This window comes from Anguilla rostrata, chromosome 12 (assembly GCF_018555375.3).
Source record: "Anguilla rostrata isolate EN2019 chromosome 12, ASM1855537v3, whole genome shotgun sequence".
NCBI classification, from domain to species: domain Eukaryota; kingdom Metazoa; phylum Chordata; class Actinopteri; order Anguilliformes; family Anguillidae; genus Anguilla; species Anguilla rostrata.
Window position 1 is genome coordinate 22,078,745 of NC_057944.1, and position 20,607 is coordinate 22,099,351.

General features: G+C 40.3%; 1 protein-coding gene across 3 annotated transcripts; it reads right to left on the reverse strand.

The window, feature by feature from the left end:
• Positions 1-139: 139 nt before the first annotated feature.
• LOC135236357 (alpha-(1,3)-fucosyltransferase 4-like) lies at positions 140-19,518 on the reverse strand. Of its 3 annotated transcripts, XM_064302666.1 has the most exons (5): positions 18,087-19,518; positions 13,369-13,421; positions 9,542-9,675; positions 7,598-7,674; positions 140-199 (listed from the first exon to the last, which is right to left on the reverse strand). In XM_064302666.1, the coding sequence occupies exons 1-3, from the start codon at positions 19,103-19,105 to the stop codon at positions 9,617-9,619; spliced, it is 1,131 nt and encodes a 376-aa protein (XP_064158736.1). In that variant the 5' UTR covers positions 19,106-19,518; the 3' UTR covers positions 140-199; positions 7,598-7,674; positions 9,542-9,616. The 3 variants fall into 3 exon arrangements, with proteins under 3 accessions (XP_064158736.1, XP_064158737.1, XP_064158738.1); XM_064302667.1 differs by lacking the exons at positions 140-199; positions 7,598-7,674; positions 13,369-13,421 and having other exon boundaries at positions 9,542-9,671; positions 18,087-19,516; XM_064302668.1 differs by lacking the exons at positions 140-199; positions 7,598-7,674; positions 13,369-13,421 and having other exon boundaries at positions 18,087-19,512.
• Between the last annotated feature and the right edge of the window lie 1,089 nt (positions 19,519-20,607).

Here is a 20,607-nt window from a genome sequence, read left to right on the forward strand (position 1 = left end):
CAGGATCTTGAGAGTAGATGAAAGGCTGATGACAATGTCTTATTTGCATTTGTAACGACTGAGGACAATACCACCTGAACATTGTAAGAAAGGGGTTGGGGCACTTATAAAATCACAATAGATAATAAGCGACACTGTTCTTCCATATTCATATTTGCTGTTTTTATGGCATCAGTTTGTTGTCTCCCCTCTGTGATGTCTGTTGGCAAACAGAAAGAATAGTGTGAGGCTTCCTAAAAGGAATAAGATGGTTTATGTCAGACGTCTGCATTTTTGTGAGACTGTTAATCAACTTGTAATTGGAAGAACCGGGGCAAAGATAAAAGGCAGCTCTCATCAGCTTCAAAGACCCCCAGGTTTATGGGGTACATGGATTCATAGTGGGCTTAGAGGGATTGTTCAATGCATGCGCAACTCATGTGGCAAAACACATTACCGTGCTTTTATAGCACTTCCTGCCGTAGCTGTCGTGTCTAGGAAACGACAGAGTTCCACGCCAATCGCCAATCTGTAGAAAACAATTTCAGGAGGGAAAAGACACAACAGCAGCAAGCTCTTCAGAAAGTTTAGACTTTATTGCACAGGTGCACAAAGCCGGATCAATTCAGGGGAATTGAACCTCGATTGTCAGTTTTGCATACATTTTATACACAATTTGTGCCCACAACCCCCCTTTAACACATTTCTAAAAATATCAGCCCTCTGGTCTTTTCTGGCACAGCAAGGAGTTTCACTTTCCTGTTCGTGGGTCAACTTGACCTTTTTGGCATAAAGATGATTTTCGGTCCTTATGATGTTCTTACTATTCTTATCATAGTGGACAGGTGCCCCAAAACTGATTTTTAGTTCTATTGATGTCTTGAATTAGTCTATTGATGTTCTTAATTAATCTTCATCAGTGGACAGGTACCCCAATTTTTCCTTACTTTGTACTTTCCCACTTACGCATACACCACGTCATTGCTGTCTGTATTTTTCCAATTTTCCCTTACTCTGTACTTTTTCACTATGCATACACGTCATTGCTTTCTGTATTTTTCCATTATACATACAAGTTCACAGAGTTATAGCCTCCTGTACCTTTTTTACTTTATTCAGGTTACACATGGGTCACTGTAAAGTATTAGTTTTCTAGCATATCTATTTGGCACTAATTTTCTGCTGAGTAAGTATGGTTTTTTAAGCCTTCTGCGTTTGCCTTTTTTTCTACAGTGTATACTGTGGTTTCTTGCGTTTCCATAAGCTTTGCTGCAACTACTGATTTAGAGTTATTGGATTACATATTGATTATATTAGTATATAGTTATACATGTGATATATGAGTGTATATAATTTTTATCATGAAGCATTGAGAGTTTGGAGGAAACAGTCTGATCAACATTGATGGGAATACCTTTAACTTTAACATGTGACGTCATCACACTCATGGGGAGTCTCAAAATTCTCCTACATTCCCCCCTTTCGGGGTCAAACCTCATGGCCCCGAAAAACACCCCTCGCTGTGTTCTTATTCTCAGCGTCAGACAGTGTCGGGTGTGCACCACCCCTGTATATTATGTTGGGTGCCTGCGCATCCCCTGCTGCCATAGCAGCATCCAAATGTATCAGATTCCTCAATGTAACGTTGTTCCCATGGTTCCTCCAACACTCTCTCTAGTCGCAAAAAATTGATTATACATATCAAAGCTGTATATATTATTCTAAATGACCCAACAAAGTTATTATACACAATTTCTTAACACGTTGATTCTTAGCACGATGTGTTGCTGCAGTCCTCATAGGTGGTAAGTTCCTGGTATATCTTCCAATCCAGAGTACGCGGTCTGCGCGTCACTCCACTGGAAAGCCGGCCTGCGATTCTCGTACTGGACCCGCAGGGGCACTGTTGGTGCTGTTGCTCCCTGGGCTGGTGTCAGCGCCCGCAGTCCCTCCGCTCTCCCCATCTTCTGAGAGCAGAGCTGCAGCTTCTTCCTGGACACCTTGTGTCCCCCCTTTTGCCCCCCTTATGTACTGTTCTTTTGTATCTGCACATAGTATTAAGTCATCAACATATTGCAACACCACACTTTTGAGATTTCTCGTTTTGTACCCTCTTCCCACGGTACCCTCACCATTTGGGGCTTTCCCCACATCTGAGCATTTACCATAATTTTGATCATTGTTTGATCTGCTGTGCACCAAATTAAAGAATTTTCTGTTGGCCTGAACTGGAGCTCTTCTGCTCTCTTAACCATAGGTCCTAGGTCCTGAGCTTGGTACCCTGGATTGACTTTTAACGTTATGTGTGGGGCTGCACGTTCCCCCTGAAACATAAAAATTCTGTTGGTTCCAATTTCTATTTTGCATGTTGTTATTCTGATTCAGCTGCCCTTTCCACTGATTATTTTGACCACCATTCCCTGGCCCTCCCCCCCTTTGATACCCACCCGGTTGGGTGCCCCCCCCTTTCATATTACCTTGCATGGCCACTGGGTGAGGGATGCCGGAGAAGTCGTAGACCACCGTCGGCTGGGGCACCATCCGGCTGCTCCGTGGTTCAGGCGGGGGGAGTGGCTTCAAAGTCAAAGAATTCATTGTCCATATTCTGTATTTTCACCGATGCCACTTTTTCCGCCTCTTTTTCTTTGGCTCTCAGCTCCTTTATTTCTCTCGCCTCTTTTTCTTTGGCTCTCAGCTCCTCCAGCTGCAACTGCAGTAGCTTCCTTTGAATGTCTTTTGTTTGATCTTCCAGCTTTTTCCCTTCTTTCCGCTGCCTGTCCACAGCGTGCACCACGTGATCCACAAACTCTCTGTGTGTCATGGTGTTCAGTCCCACCACCTCATCGAGGCGGCGCCCCACTTCCGGTGACATCCCCTCCTGGATGGCTTTGCGGAAGAGGGTGGTCATTATGGGATCTGCCCGTACGTCCCTTTTAGTTAACAATCTCCACCTGCGCAACTGCATGTGGATGTATGTCGCCGGTGGTTCATTGTCTTTTAACGGCGGTCCCGTTAAGGTCGTTATGTCCGGTCGTGCGGGATACAGGGTTCGCAGAGCAGTCCAAACAACCCCACGCACGTTATCAAACGGCCCACCGTCCACTGCTGGAGACTGCGCATGGTTTCTGTCAAAGCCAGCCTGCTCAAATATGTCCAGCATTGTTTCCATCCCCACAGCCTTTCCCAGGAGAGCCTTCAGGTCCCCCACAGCCAGGATCCGGCCTGTCGTCTCCTCCTCCAGCACCCTGATCCAGTGGCTTGCTCCATTCTGCAAATCAGGGAGATTGGTTATTACATTCTGCATATCTTGGGTGGACCAGGGAATGTATCGGGGTACACCCCCTTCCTTAATCAACAATGGTGCTATAGTATTGGGTTTACTAGCATTATGGCTATATCCTTCTGCTGCTGGGTTACGCCGGGTTGGCGGCCTTTCTCTTGTGTTTTGATATCGCCCAGCTAAATCTCCTCCCACCTGTGCAGGCCCCTCTCCCCCGTCTGACTCTTCTGCCTCACTATTGTTTGTCTGGCATGCCTCATTGTCGCTCGCCTCACTTTTTTCTGCTGGGGAGAATTCCTCCTCCCCTTTATTGTATTTATATTCTGCTTGGGCGATTTGCTTTCTATTTATAGTGTCTTTCGTCAAATATGGCTTATGTTTTTCTCGGGACTCTGTTCTCTTGGTAATTTTTGGCTTCAGCTCTTCCCATGTGTTATACGGGAGCTTTTCCCATCTAAAATTTCCCCACCCCGCAGTTTCGCATTTTTTAGGTGTTTCCTCGTCCCTTTTTGACCCCACCTGTTCAGGCTTTTGGCATTTTTTAGACGCTTGCTGTTTTTTCTCAGTGTCTCTTATCTCTTTTGCCTTTTTTATTAACCGGCTATGGTATTCATCATACTGGTTATATTTTTCTTTTAACAGCTCTTCTAACTCCTCTACCTCCTTGTATTCTCTCCTTAGCTCTGTTACCCTTTTTTCTATTTTTCCCTTTTCTTCCTCGAGCCGCGCTCTCTCTATCTCGAGCTGTTCCTCACTTTCCTCATGTTCTACCCACCCTTGTATCTGAACCACCTGTCCTTTTACTACTGGACACACTGTTACTGCAGATGTTACCGGGCCTATTGGGTACACGCCCTTCTCTTTTATTTCCGCATGTCCTGATGACTGCGGGGTATACGGAGGGGGGGTCATTTCTTCACTGCGACCCCCACTCATTCCTACATATTTTTCTAGGGAAGCGGACCTAAACCATCCTAAAATTCTTTTTTCCTGTTCTCTTTTTCGCTTTCTTTTTTCTGACTTGTCTCCTGTTCTATAATTTGCTATTAACCCTCCCATCTGATCACATATTTCTCTATCAAACGTACCCTCTTTAGGCCATTTTGTCACCATTCTTTTAGTTCTTTTTTTCCATTTTCCTGATATATGTTCTATCTCCTTTTTACAATTAGGATATTTTCCCGTGATTATTTCAACCGGCGTTTTCTCTCCTTTTTCCATTATTTTATGTTTACTTTATACTTTTATTTTATTCTCCTATTTAAAGATTTATATATATTTAACCTTTATTTTATACCTTCCACACACTTCACGTTTCTTTACGTATTTTCCCCCTTTTTCCTTTATAGTGGCACATACACATAAATCACAATTTTTCCTTAGTTGCCTCAATACAACGTTAGTTCCGCGCAAGCACAAGCATCTAATCTAAGCATAAACACAGTTTAACAATATTTTACCTTACCAACAATAGTTTTTCTCTTACTTTATACCTCACAGGACAGTGTTTTTCCCAAACACGCTTTTACCAGAGCTCTTGCAGGTGGCTTTTCTTGGGTTTCTCTCCTCCCAAGTCTCTGGCACCTCTTTTTTAAAACAACAGCAACAGTGTAAACCTTCAGCAGCAAAAATATATTCAAATATTATTCCTAGTTCCAGTACACTTTGCAACAAACCAACAGCAACAGTGAAAACCAGCACATTTTGCAACAAACAACAGCAACAGCGAAAACCTTCAGCAGCCACAATGCATTTAAACACTTATCCTAGTTTCAGCACATTTTGCAACACACAAACATATATTGTCCTGTTCTTATACCACACTCAATTCACTCACGGTTCGTGGCGCACGTTTCTGAAGAGCTTGCTGCTTTTCTTTCACTCAATTTTCGGTGTTAGTGTCCGGGTTGGTTTTACGAAAGGATGGTACCTTTTTCGTATCCCGGACGAGCCCCCAAATGTCGTGTCTAGGAAACGACAGAGTTCCACGCCAATCGCCAATCTGTAGAAAACAATTTCAGGAGGGAAAAGACACAACAGCAGCAAGCTCTTCAGAAAGTTTAGACTTTATTGCACAGGTGCACAAAGCCGGATCAATTCAGGGGAATTGAACCTCGATTGTCAGTTTTGCATACATTTTATACACAATTTGTGCCCACAACCCCCCTTTAACACATTTCTAAAAATATCAGCCCTCTGGTCTTTTCTGGCACAGCAAGGAGTTTCACTTTCCTGTTCGTGGGTCAACTTGACCTTTTTGGCATAAAGATGATTTTCGGTCCTTATGATGTTCTTACTATTCTTATCATAGTGGACAGGTGCCCCAAAACTGATTTTTAGTTCTATTGATGTCTTGAATTAGTCTATTGATGTTCTTAATTAATCTTCATCAGTGGACAGGTACCCCAATTTTTCCTTACTTTGTACTTTCCCACTTACGCATACACCACGTCATTGCTGTCTGTATTTTTCCAATTTTCCCTTACTCTGTACTTTTTCACTATGCATACACGTCATTGCTTTCTGTATTTTTCCATTATACATACAAGTTCACAGAGTTATAGCCTCCTGTACCTTTTTTACTTTATTCAGGTTACACATGGGTCACTGTAAAGTATTAGTTTTCTAGCATATCTATTTGGCACTAATTTTCTGCTGAGTAAGTATGGTTTTTTAAGCCTTCTGCGTTTGCCTTTTTTTCTACAGTGTATACTGTGGTTTCTTGCGTTTCCATAAGCTTTGCTGCAACTACTGATTTAGAGTTATTGGATTACATATTGATTATATTAGTATATAGTTATACATGTGATATATGAGTGTATATAATTTTTATCATGAAGCATTGAGAGTTTGGAGGAAACAGTCTGATCAACATTGATGGGAATACCTTTAACTTTAACATGTGACGTCATCACACTCATGGGGAGTCTCAAAATTCTCCTACATAGCATCCTGGAAAACCAAGACCTTCCACAGGAAACATTGCTCACTTCTTTAATTTATCAAGAGAGCACTGATAATGTCGTTGTTTTCTTTCTGACTCAGTAGAGAATAATGTATAGCAGCTGACGAGTGAGTGAGTGATGTTGTCCTGCCCCTGCACCCCCCTCGGAGTGACTAAACCCATCCACTTGTTAAACAAGCTGTTTTGCAATTGTGTACATAATGTCTCACATGTTTTCCTATTACAGCACTCTCCTGTTAATCATCAAATTCCTGTCACAACCTACTCTCAACCTCAACATTTGCACCATCATAGTCCATAGCCATATTTTTTAATCACCATTTATCTCATGGTAAGGGCTGACAGGAAAATAAACATACTGACAGAGCAATACATTTATTCCTTTTATAAAAATGGGCATGCTGGGATTGCTAGGTGGCTCATCCTGTTAAGGCACTGCTCTAGTGCATGGGGGTGGGGGCACTCTATGGTACGGTACTGAATGCGTAACATGCCAGTGTTGACTGGCTGGTAGCCTCACAGGGTGATGCAAAATTGGCTCTATCTAGTATCAGTCAGGATGGTGGTTTCTCGCCCACTGGTTGCCCAGGCACTCGCGGTTTGTACTGTCGAGCGGCACATCAAATCTTCCTGTGACTCATGCCTGCGCAAGCCTGACTTGTGGACTGCAGTGTGATAGGAAGCAACAGCTGACATGTTTTGGAGATCAAGCACATCCACACACTTTCCCAAATGAACAACAGAGGTAGTGATGAGCATCATTGCATGAACATGAGAAAACAGTCAAAGAAAAGGATGTCGGCTTTTGAATGCTAAATGTGTGCAATTAGCAAAGCAATTCAAACCATGTTTTCCATTCTGGGATTAATACCTTTTTAAATGGTAGCCAACTAATGAATGAGCGAGTGTCACACCTTTTATTCTGCCTGTACACACAACTACATTTTTTCAGAAAAACCTTGGCTGGGTTGCTTGAACACAAATGCATCCATCTATTGCTGTTTTGGGATTAAACAAGCATTACTGTAAGTGCCATGTTTATTTGTACTGGGCCATGTGAAGCATAAGCAGGATAAACATCAAATCTTCAGTAGTAACAAATGGTGCTTGACAACACAAGTGCACACTCACTCTCAAGTGCACATGCAGAGCCAACAGCATTTCCTACACCAAACAATGAGTATGTATTCATATGACAAATCATTACTGGTGGAAGCTATTTTCTAGGGAATATGACTGGAGTGAAATGGAAAGTACCCTTTCAAGTGTGTTTGACAGGTTTATTTCCTCTTTTGACAGGAGTGGGGGTGAGAGGGTGAGGCGTGGGTGGACAGCGAAGGGCAAAACAGGGTTCAAAGGTCATGCTCACTTACTTCCTTTCACAACAGGGTCATAATCTTGGAAGACTTTTTGGTAATGAGCCTTCGTAATTGCCTCCAGAGCAAGACTTCTTGCCGCTGCAAGGAGCAAAGGATGAATATCTCAGGTTCAGACTGAAAGTACACATCTCTGTATGTTCGACAGCTCAGATCCTGACAGGTCAAGTTATTCAGATGTTTCGTATAATCAACTAAATTCTGAACTGGTACAACTTTCAGAAAGGCAGTGTGTGATTAGCTTCTCCCAATAGCAATATGTTAAGTGCAAATGAATTTCAACTCAGTGTCTCAGTTGAAGGTCGAATGACTTAACTACTGTTCCATTCTGCTGCATGTGAAGTGCGCTGCAATAAAGCCTGGAGATTAGCTGAACACCATTAAAAGGCAGTGCCATCGACCACTAAAAGGAATCCATTGTTTTCAGTCAACACAAAAGGGGAACATTCTCCTCAGAATACACTGTGTGATTCAGATATACCATTTTTATACATGTCAGTTCCTGGCAGTTCTTACATTTTGTTTGTTTTCAGCTTCATATTTACATAAGGAACAGCATTTTTATTACATTTCACCAATCAAAGACAGAGACCTAGCTACAGTTCCTGGTCCTATGTTCTCTAATGGAGGATGGGGTCTGTGAAGTGCCGCTCCTGTTACTTGGCAGTTAAATTGATTATCCATCTTCTTGAAGAGAAATTGATTGAACACACATTTTCAGCAGAAAATTGCTGCATCACTTAAGATTGCCGAATCCGATTAAGTAGGAAGTAGGAAGTAGGAAAAACAATTACCTTGTAAGAGTCATTTTTTAAGCTATATACTTGTGCATTCAAGTCTTTACTGGTTTTCAAACTTGAAGCCTAGCAGTTATGTTGTGGTTAGAATATAGATTTTTATACTTCAGCTTCAAGCATGAAGAGTACTGCCAATATTTTTAATATTGAGTGCATTTCAGACAGTAAAAGAAAGAAATCAGATTTTTCATTGTAGTAATTACATAGAAATCATAGAACACATAATCATCAAAATATCAATGAACCTAGGTACAGGTAATTTAAAAACACACTTGATCGTTTATCTTCAAAGATAAGCAGTGGGCATATTATTAGAATCTTGAAACTTTGGACAATTGACTCTAAACTGTCTCATTGGCCCAGAGGAATACACCCCTCTCAAACAAAAATGGTGCATGCCAAAATAAATCGGTCATTTCATAGAAATGTTAAATAATAAGGTGGGAAATTGATCAAGCTAATCACATACACATAGTCATTACTCCTATTTAGTCATTTGGATCTCAAACTCTGTTTGACAGTTTTAAAAGATGCATGTAAATAGGGCCAAAGCAGAACTACTCATGGTCCTGGAGGGCCGGGTACTACTTCGAGTAGGGAAAAAAAGGGGAATATAGACACACCAAAAAACAAAAAAACAAACAAACAAAAAAACTAATCCCAAAAATAAACTAAATATATAGTACATCAAAACAGATTATAACAGAACTGAAGATTTTACCATGAAGGAATTTAATAAGGATAATGAAACTTTCTACATATTAAATGCCAGTAAAATGTGAAAGTTCTGAGGCTGAACAAAAATGTCCATGCAATAGTAGTAACCATAGATAGTTTGATATCTTTATAATTTACAGAGAGAATGCTATCTGAAAATATCACCTAAATAAAACACATATGATCATTCTGGACATTAATTAAACCTTTATATCTCATAAACTATTTAGAATTCAGGGCCTAAACTTCATTTTCATTCATATATATAAAGGAGGTTGGTAGGATATGTAAAACAATGATATACTATTTCTGACCAATAGGCATGCAAGCCTATCTGCAACTCTGTGATTCGACTCCTAGGCATTCCAGACATCACTCAGACAAGGCAGGATTCACATTTTTTGTTTTGGGATGAAGAGAGACTTACTTTTTTTGTTTTGTAATGAGGAGACACCCATCACTTTCTAATAGGTCCTGTTCCAGTAGTACCATGGGCCTTTATTCACAAGTAGCTTAATCCAGTGGGACCATTACACCTGGCGCCACAGCAAGGGAAGCTTTCTACATAAATAATGAAGCAAAACAGAAGGGAGGGGGAAACACATAATATGGTTTTAAAATGTCTTCTTGGTTCCAGGGTAGCAGGGGATCCAGAATAGGTACAGATACTGAGATGCCAATGTTCAAGTCATGTAAAATGTAACAGCATACTACATTTTAAACGGCATCACTTGCATGCCTACTTCAAAAAACTATTTACAGTGAAAACCTCGTTCCATACCAGTGAGTGATACAGCATGCACTTTGACCAGTGTAACTTCTTCAGGCAGCAGTTTAGAGGGTTTTATCCAAAAACAACAGCACATTTACAGCATGTATGCCATTTATTTAAATTGTGACCTCCTTTATCACAATTAATACATCAGAAAATAGAATACCAACACATATCTGAACAATCCATTCTTCATGTGGAATACTCTGACCCATATCAGTTTAGCTTTAGCAGCTGCAGCCGAAATAGCCTTTTGTCTTACCAATGTTTCTCCATTTTACTCATTATTACATAAAGTAATATTCTAAAACTACATTGGATAATTACTTCATACTTGAAAATGATGCAGAAATCCGCAATCCTGCATATGTCCTTAATGTCTTTAAGTGTGTTGTAGGGTTTATCTGAGATTTGCTTTCATGTCAAATGACCATAGAAATCTTTTATGTGAGTGACAGCTATCAGTGTTATTGTTTCTTTACATTTGCATTTAGGAATTTAGCAGATACTCTTATTTTGAGCGACTGCACACATGCAGATTTCGGCAACAAATAACACCAAGTCATCAGGGCCGCAAAGGATAGTAGTAGTCAATGCATAATCTCACAGCTAAGTTCATTGTTGCAAGATCTAAGAAATTAGAAGCTATAGTTGATATAGCTCTATGGTTTTATATTTATCATAGGTACGAATAGTTAAATCCATATAAAATATTGAGAGTTCATCATTAGATGGTGCATGGTGTAGTTTAAATAGGTGTGTTTTCAGTCTGTGGCAGAAGATAAGCAGTGACTCTGCTGTCTGATTGCAGTGGGAGGCTCATTCTACCACTGATAAGAGATGCAATCGAGTGGAGGGTCCCTTAAGGGAGGGGACACTACGGCAGCTACTGGATGCAGTTTTTTATTATACCTTGTCATGCCATGTAATTATTGCTCCATTTATTTTTTAAATGTTTGTCTTGAGAAGTCTTTTTGTTCAGGAGAGGCCCTGAACCTACTGGTCCACCACTGTATACAGATTTGACTTGTAATAGACAGTACATAATAGAGTTATATATTTTTTGGCATCTCCAATTCGCAAACTGTGTGCAAACATGCTCATATACATCCCTTGCTGCTGGCTCGGGAGAGGCAAAGGAGAAGGTAAGTTGCAATTCTTCTCCAAAACAACTTCTTTTCACACAGCAGCTGCACGCCGCACACGCACAGCAGAGGCGAAGGAGACCCATTCATATGTGTGCACAGTGAGTGCTAGCTATGGGCTATATACAGGCTATATATCGCTACCGACTGTATCCTTCCCATATCCCAATCCCTTGGCACTGGCACAGCTCAGATTCCATCTGAGACCATTGTGCTCGCTACCCAGCAGCCCCGTAATTCAGTTCTTTGATAATATTACATTCACAGAAAAAAAGTGTTTTGAAAGACAGGAAAAATGCTTATGTGACTGGGTTTTAACTACATCCTTTAGTCTTCACTCTAAAATAAGCACTAAAATGGGTAGTCTTGAAAAGAATGAAGAGATCATTCCTGCATGGTCCTAAAGCAACCAGGGTTACTGTAGTGTGACAATGAGCTCATTTGACATATATTGTGCATATCTCTGTATCACTGTATAGTTGTAGAACCCAAGGAATGGAAGTTATCTTATTAAGATCACACTGACTGATCACAGCTGACGAGGCAATTACATTGGGAGGGCTGGTATGACTGATCATACAGAAAGTTCCTATTGCCGTCAGACGTTTTATACTGTGCTGCCCCTTAGTGGTGGGATCCATCTTGCTGAGGATCTCTCTGCTTCCTTTCCTACTACTACCAAACTAGTAAACTTAGTAACACGTTTTCAAGAAGTTTCACACTCAGGATGTCTGTTACACAGTAGTAATATAAATAAATAATAGGGCTGAGGGACACACACAAACTCTCTCTCTCTCTCTCTCTCTCTCACGCACACACGTACACACATGTCAAGGCAACATATACATACATTTTAATCAACTATAATGTGAAGCAAGCACTGTGTGTTCTTGCTAAGTTAATTAAAACAAAGCAAGAAATTACCATGTAGCTTCATTTAATTTGCGGTTTCAGACATTATGTAATTACTCTCATCTAACACAGATCCACAGAATGATGGACATTTCAAAATCTCTGCTTTACACTATTTCCCTTGCGGTCTGATAAAAAATAATAAAATGTGTCTTTTTTGTGCTATAAATGTTTCTTGTTCAGGATTAGCAGGATGAAATACGTTTTTAAAAATGCTTTGATGTTCTGATCAAAATTAGTTTTTGCCACATAGGCTAATATGCCTCACAATAATAACAATCATTTAACAGAAAGAAGCAGCTGTCATTCATTATTTCATTTGACAGATATAACAGGAATTGGAGCAGTATTAGAAATAGTATAAGTGCAAGTAGTTATAAAATACAAACATCTGTATGATGTTATGGCCCAATATAATGCAACAATAAGAGCAATTTGGCTGCAGTAATACGTGCAAGCTAGTTGTAATCTTTAAAAAAAGTGTTTACAGAATGCAGTGAATCTTTGCTACATTTTGGCTTTTTTTCCTGAGTGTGTAAAAAGCACGGAATCCTGCTTTAAAGTGACTACTGTTTAGGTTTTTAATTGTTTTGAATTGTTTATTGTTTAATATTTTGAAAATGTTCAGTATTTTTGTAAAACTTTCCAAGATCTCTTCAGAATAGCAACTTGATTAATTATAAAATAATTTTTGCTTATATCTTGATTAAGAATTACACATAATGTTAGTTATTCATGTTCCTTTGCATTATAATAGGGATTTACTTGCTATTATTTAAATTTTTCTGCAATTATGTCCCAACTCTGCCTAATGTAAGATTGATTAGCTTTGTGTATAAGTGTGGAGTTATGCAGAAGGAAATTGAGTTAACTTCCAAGGTTGTTATAAGCCATTTTCCACTGCTTGTTTCCATTACCTTTTTTGAATAACTGAATTTAACCTGCTGAATTACTCAGAAATCGAGGGTAACTGGGATAGGCCTACCCCCAGTTTCACCAGACAAAAAAGAAAAGGAAAAAATGGAGGTAAAGTGGCATGGGGCCTAGTTGGGGAACAACAAATGGAGTTCAGATTTTTGTTTGACGTGGGCAGATACCAGGATACAGAGTGATATTATGAAATATAGCTCACGTCGCATGTAATTCACAGAAAATAAATTTAGTGGAAAAGGGTGAGTAGGGGCTGTTGTAAGACCACAGGACAATTATAGGCCAGACTGTTCTCAGTGGATAGTCACATTCCTCACCTGAAGTCTAGCATTGCAAGAGGCCAGGGTGCAGGGGCAAGCATGCATAGTGGGAAAGCAGCTCACTGCCTCTTTGGCAGGTACATTTAGCAGAACAAACGGCCGAATAAAGCCACCAAAACAAACTCCTCCTTTCTAGTTTGCATATCATAATGGTGGGACCTTTGTAAGTATTTACCAGAACTGCATAATTCAAAGCACATCCAAGTGTTGGTCCAAGAACATTTATTACTGTTGAAGAGAAAAAATATAAAAGTGATGTGACAGAAATTTAACTGAGCTCAACACCTGCACAGCATAAGGATATACATGTGGCATCAGCTGAGGTGTGGAAAACACCATTGAAATGAATGTAGTATGAAGATAGAACAAATATGAGTATCAAAAAAGAAAACACACACTGGACAGAGTAACTTGGGAAGCTCCATTGAAAGGATGCTAATTTGAGCTAATTTGACCCATGGTTAACAGACAGCATTGCAATTACCCACCAGGTTACACCAAAATACACTTCCTTTATCTTTCTTTACCTTTCCTGACAGTTGCTGCCTTGTGTGGAATGAGCGCCCCTCGAGAGTGATTCAATTTCAAATAAAAGGTGCAGGCAAATGTGTGTGTGTATATGTGCGTGTGTGTGTATCTGTGTATGCATGTATGTATGTATGATCATGCAAGAGTAAATGACACCAGTGACTCAGTGCTGTGCCAAGCTGTTTAATGCCATATTCCTGAGTACTTAAAATGATGAATTCTACATTAACATCCCAAACAGACAAAACTAGACCACAAAAAGGCAAGTAGATTTAAGATTTATTGTTTGTGCAGAACAACAATATTGGAGAGCACTCTTCTTTTGATGTTCATTTACTGATTATTTTCTATGTATTATGTAATTTAACATTTTATGATTTATTAGCTTTTAATAAGTCCCCAAAAAATAAGGCCATGACACAGACTGCACCCCAATCATGTGCCTTACACAAGAGTAAGACCATCATATGCTTTTCCACCAGTCAATCAATTCAGTAAGTGCACTTAACCCTACTGAAAAAAGCCTGAGAACACCTGGAAAAAGAGTGCCGGGAAAGATAAAATGACACCCATTTTTTCCTTTGGTAATTAACCCTTTTTTGACTTTACCTGTTAGACATTTTGAGTTTTCATTCAAGCAAACATACAATAAGTTTGGGTTTTATCACATCTAAAACCATCTTTTTCCCAGTCGGATTATTACAACCCTGTTTGGTTTCTATGAACCCCTGCCTCCATAAGATAAAAAGTAATACAGAGAGAAACATAGGATAAGACCTGTCAAATCCAATAAATACATATGCATTTCAAACTGAAAATAAATAATGAAATCAATCAATAAATAATTGCATCATTAAATTCATTAAATAAATCATAAATCTTTTCTGCTTTGTTTGCATTCATACTTGGCCAAACAAAAGGGGCTCATGATAAACAGGCTGGCATGTGCAACTAAATAAATAGCTAAGTGGCTAATAGGCTAGTTGGCTAGTAAATAACTCAAAATTTGTGTCCCTAAGTGAATTATCCCATTTGTTAAAATCAAGGGTCAAATGAATAGGAACACCAATTGATCTTTGAGTTTCTGTGATTCAAATATGGTATGGGCAGGTACTCCTTGTGGGCCTGTTACTTCAGGAAATCATTTTATAAAACAGTCTTACAAAACCTACAAGGATGTTCAACAGCTGCCAAGTTGATATGTGTGCTCAGAGCAGTGCCACAGACTTGCTCTTGTTCCTTCTGACTAACACAAGAATACATATTTACAGGTGATCTATGGCTTACAGTACAGCTGCAGAGGTGGATGTCATTACATTACAGTATTGGTTGTACCTTCACTTCTCCATGACATTATTTTCTAACTGCTAACATTTTTACACATCATCCATTTATAAAAGTTCCATTTTCAACTTTTCTCAAAGGCTATATCCACTCCATGAATCTGAGCCAAAATCACTTGAAATTTTTTAAAAGAATCTTAAACATATATATATATACTCACCGGCCACTTTATTAGGTATACCTGTTCAACTGCTCGTTAACGCAAATATCCAATCAGCCAATCACATGGCAACAACTCAATGATTTAGGCATGTGTCGACATGGTCAGGACAATCTGCTGAAGTTCAAACCAAGCATCAGAATGGGGAAGAAAGATGATTTAAGTGACTTTGAACATGGCATGGTTGTTGATGCCAGATGTGTGTGAAACTGCTGATCTACTGGGATTTTCACGCACAACCATCTCTAGGGTTTACAGAGAATGGTCTGAAAAAGAGAAAATATCCAGCGAGCGGCAGTTCTCTGGGCGAAAATGCCTTTTGATGGCAGGGGTCAGAGGAGAACGGCCAGACTGGTTTGAGCTGACAGAAATGCAACAGTAACTCAAATAACCACTCGTTACAACCGAGGTATGCAGAAGAGCATCTGTGAACGCACAACATGTCAAACCTTGAAGCAGATGGGCTACAGCAGCAAAGGACCACCCGGTACTAGCAAGGTGTACCTAGTAAAGTGGCCGGTGAGTGTATATAAATATACATATATATATATATATATATATATATATATATACACACATGCCAGTATGTACATCATGCCAGTTCAAATAAAGTGGTGGATGTCTGGCCTCCTTACTATAATCAAAATGATTGAACTTGACCTATTTGATATGATACCAATTTTTAACAGAGCATATACTCTTAGTACATCCATCATTAATACGTAAAAAACAAATCCTCTCCTGACAGATGGTATAAACAAAATTGTCAAACTTGTTCATCACTAATAACAGGCTCAGAACATTTTTAGGTAAAGTTAGTAAAGCAAGTTCAAGGCACAGTGAATTATTCCCTAGTTCACTGGCTGCTTTTGCATTACAACAAGTGTAAGGTATCCTATGAGGATAACATGTCAAAATGCTATATATTTACTTTTTGTCATCTTAATGGTCATTTTTAGGGACAGGCATTTTCCCACAGCACCACTCTTGATCACATTCTCATGAGATATTATATTTTAAAGAAACTCACTTTTTTCCTAGACCGTAATTTTATAGAAAATGATGAAATAATTCAACAAAGACTGTAGAACACACACACACACACGCACGCACGCACACACACACAGTTTCCTTAAAAAGCACCTGGAACTGGAACCTCTTTACTGTGGATCACGTAATTCACAACCTCTACATGTAGCACAGTCCCTCCAGTTCCTGCCTGCTCTCAATGTTCACACCAACCACAGTCACTGCCCATTATCACTGTGGCTTTTCAAAGGCCTTGCCCTTAAAAATTAAGTTAAATATTACTTATTCCGGCTTGATAAGTGGATAGATTAGATATACATTATTCTTTCACGAACACATTGCGAAATCCACTTGGTCACGAAATACTTCTGTGGGCAGTCTTTTAAAAGAAGCAAGTGTTTTAATAGCTTTCAGTTCATTGCTGAGTCATACTGAGGCATTTCTAAATAAAACTAATATTCACAAGGAACCATGCTCAGGCTGTTTTTGAGTTATCTTATGTCCCTGTGCTGTAATTTCCCACCCCACAGTAACCATGTTCTGCTAAAACTAAAAAGAGGGCCTGCCAAAAAGTAGAAATATAAGACGATGCAAACCACTGGAAACAACAGCAAACATTCAAGGATTGGCTGCAACAGTTGGGGTGGGGGGGTGGGTATCTGTGTATTGACCAGACCTGGGTCAAATACGTATTTGTTTTAGATTAAAATACTTTTCTGTGCTCTATTGATCTTGCCTGGTGTAATTGAGCTTACCAATATGACCAAAAGGTGGGGTTTGCACTTTTTGAGAGTATTTCATTGGTTCTAACAAACCAGACAAGATCAGTAAAGCGTAGAAAAGTATTTGACCCAGGTCTGGTATCCTCCCATGTATCCTCTTTCAACCTGCACACTAAAAGTCATAACGCAATATCAACTAAAGGTGTGTGGGCTGGCTCTGCACAAATAGCAGGAAGAGGGCAGAGACCAGTAGTCATTCATGTGCACCTCTTACCACAAACAACCCCCAATGCAGCATCACACTTAGAAAATGTGCTCCTTGTTATTGCATCTTTTTGGCTTACTGGCCTCAATAGGGCAATGTGTTAGGACCAAGATATAGAACAAAGAGCCAAGTCATATTGCACATTTCCTTAACTTAATACTGTTCATAAACCATAAACCTCCTTTTGTGAGACTGCAGTGTTGAGTGATTTTACCTATAAGGTCAGGAATGTTGGATCAGCACAGCCAAAGAACCAAAAAGAAAGCCCTACTCATGAACAGTGGGTGGGTGGAGAGGTGTAGTTTACATCTACTTACCTAAGTGAACGGACAACTGTGTAGCCATTTTTACAAAAAGTAGGCTATTTTTCACCATAAATGTGGATGAACATTTAAGAGCCATTTTCAGAGACATTACAACACAAATAAACATTGCAGCATTCAAATACTACAGTCTATAGCCCTGTGATTCAGTCAGCCAGCCAGCAAGTCAAATAGATTACACATCTAAGTATTCTGCTCACATTGACACAATATAATTTTGTCATGAACCAATGAAACCAATAAACCAATATAATTTACAACAGGTAAACCACCACGGGACTTAGACCAGATGATACAAGTGTGTTTGCAGGTGCTGTGACTGAATTTAATAAGTGCACTTACATTCATGTCAATATCAGCTAAACTGAATTTGCTGTGCGTATAAAAAGCACTGAGTCAACCGTTATCCTCAGTTTAAAATATAATTTTCCTGCAGATATTGCAATAAATTCAACTTATTTTTCTTCACACACCCACAATAAATCATACAAATTGTGACAACCATAAACTCAGCTTTCGTACCATAAGGTGAGATCAGACACCACTTTAGTCTGGTACCTGCCAGCCAACACCGCTTTACAGGCAGCGCAGTAGTGTTCATTCCAGAAGGAGGTGACATGGACCGCGTAGTCCCTTTTCCAGTTGAAGTAACGTCTGTATAACTGGGGGGTTTTGGCCAGGAACCTCAGATATGCAGCTAACATCTTGGGACTATGGAAGTCATCCACGTGGATGAAAGCATCCGGGGGGAGAAACCTCTCATAGTTGCTCCGTGGGGGCCCCAGGACCACTGGCACAGCACTGGACCCCAAAGCGTTCCGCCACAGTTTCTCTGTGATATAGTCCGGGTGCTGTGAGTTCTCAAAGGCCAGGTAGAACTTGTACTGTGAAACAGTCTGCACCATGCTGTTGTTCACCAGCTGTCTGGCATTATGGCCATACACGTCAATAGGAAGATACCTCCTCAGCCTCCAGTAAAGGATCACACGGGCATGGTCCTCATTCCAGTTGCTGATGACCCAGGCCACCAGCCTTTTTTTGTGTGGCAAGAGCACAGGGGAGGACCTTGAGGCTTTCCGGGCTCGCAGGTATCCATATGGCATGAAAATGTCAGACCCCACCTTGTAAGACATGGTCCAGTTAAAGATTCCTTCCAACTCCTCCAAGCCTGAGGTGTGGCTGGGTGACTCGAAGTTCATCCATATCCACTTCTGCCTCTGTGGCCGAGGGCTGCGTGGTAGCCCGCTGAGATTGCCCACGACCTCCCTGTGATGAATGATTACACCGTCGGCTTGTGAGTAAGCGTCGTGATCAGTAGTTACTGTGCACCCATGGATTCCATAACTAGCGGCACAGTCTGGCATCCTCTGGTAATTCCCAAATGGAAGCCACCAAACAAGAATGGTAACTCTGTAATCTTCTCTACCTGTATGTTCATTAAAACTTTTTATCGGTTGCGGAAGGTTTAGAAAGCACAGAATGAGGGTCAAAAGAATGCAGGCGAAAGCGGCGAGAAAAATCTGCGGGATCAAAGTCTTCATTACAATTCAATGACATCGTTTGTGTGCCACGGACCTTGATGCTTGTCGGTATTAGAAGTTTTCTGCGTCTCAGTCTCCCAGGCGATAGGGATAATTTCCATGAAACATGTTAATTTCTTCACAACGAAATGTCCGCAAACCCACGTATATTCAGTGCTGCTTTCAGTACATTGAAATCCAACTAGCCTACTTCAATAAATTCTGAGTGACACTTTGCCAACAAACCCATTTTATATCCGTGTTTGGCTTTACGATAAGTGCGCTCCAGAGATATGCCTATTCAACACGCAAGTCAGATTTTGACGCCCACTTCACGTGTAAATATGTATCTGCTGCAAACGAAACGTGAAATAAAAGCAGACGGCAGTGATGTCGGTGGTACATACATGCTTGCCTGACGTGGCGACTCAAGAACTCGGGTTACGGCTAAAAGGGCTCTTTGTTAATACCTCAAACAGCATGTTTAAAAAAAGAGAAAAGAGAGTATAAAAACTCGCCGTAGTCAACATTTAATACCATTACATCTAAGTGTGCTGTTTTGTTGTTGTTGGTGCTAATGGCATTATAGCCTATTTCTGTTCTGTGGCTTCTTGTAAGTTTAGAATGACTTAAGCTAGCGTACGTCAAATAAACAGTTGTGTTAGCGTTAAAGCCAGCAGTAAAGCGGGTACAATCTTCCACACCATAACCTCACGTCTGATAATATAAAATGGTCTGAGGGCCCTTCTGATAGTTTATATCTTGGCTTGAATTGCCATGAGAAATAAAGATGCTTCATTTACAGTACCTTGCCGTCTTGTCTGTTAACTTATGTGAGGAGTGGGATGGACTACTGGTGGTGGCAGGAGAGTATACGGTTTCCTGAAGTAAAAGGGGCTAGCTACTATATGGACAGTAACTCACTGTTTTAACAGTTTTAACCAATAATTGCGTTTTATTGTGGATATCACAAGAGTGTGATTTGTTTAAACTGTTCAATGATTTGTCATTCATTGTAGCTCTACCAATTACATTTTACCATTTTCATCGTGGATTGTTTGACAATCAGGTTATCACTACTGGATCACTAGGCTACTCGATGACCTTCCTGGCAGGCCTGCTGTCAGAGCAGCAATGCCACACAATGTGGGGTGATCAGCCCTGTAGGCTTTGAGAGAGCCCTCTGATACATGGTGGAGATGTAAGCCATCCTGAATGGCTTCAAAAGATCAGCAGATGTGGAAGAGCTGGAAGATTACTCCACCATAGCAAAACAGGAGCCAATGAGAAATGACCCGGCACCTGCCTCCATGTCATTTACAGCACCGTGGAATCACCTCACAGCCCTGGCATGCTGGGATTGACAATGTGCATGGTACCCAGTGGAGCCTTATCAACATTCACATAGAGACTGTCTCTGGCCAGGGATTGCTAATGTGGGGCTGTGCATCCTGATTAATACTTTTATTTTTTTTATTCTGTTCTAAGCTTCTACAATTCTGTAAATGCCAGCTAGTATTAGA

Bases quoted from the DNA above. Each gene is read 5' to 3' on its own strand.
- LOC135236357 (XM_064302666.1), bottom strand. From the start codon at position 19,105: ATGAAGACTTTGATCCCGCAGATTTTTCTCGCCGCTTTCGCCTGCATT. The intron at 13,422-18,086 runs GTACGAAAGCTG...TCTCTTCAACAG, and splicing joins GTGTCTGATCTCACCTTATG to TAATAAATGTTCTTGGACCA. The intron at 9,676-13,368 runs GTAAATACTTAC...TTATTTATGTAG, and splicing joins CTTTGAATTATGCAGTTCTG to AAAGCTTCCCTTGCTGTGGC.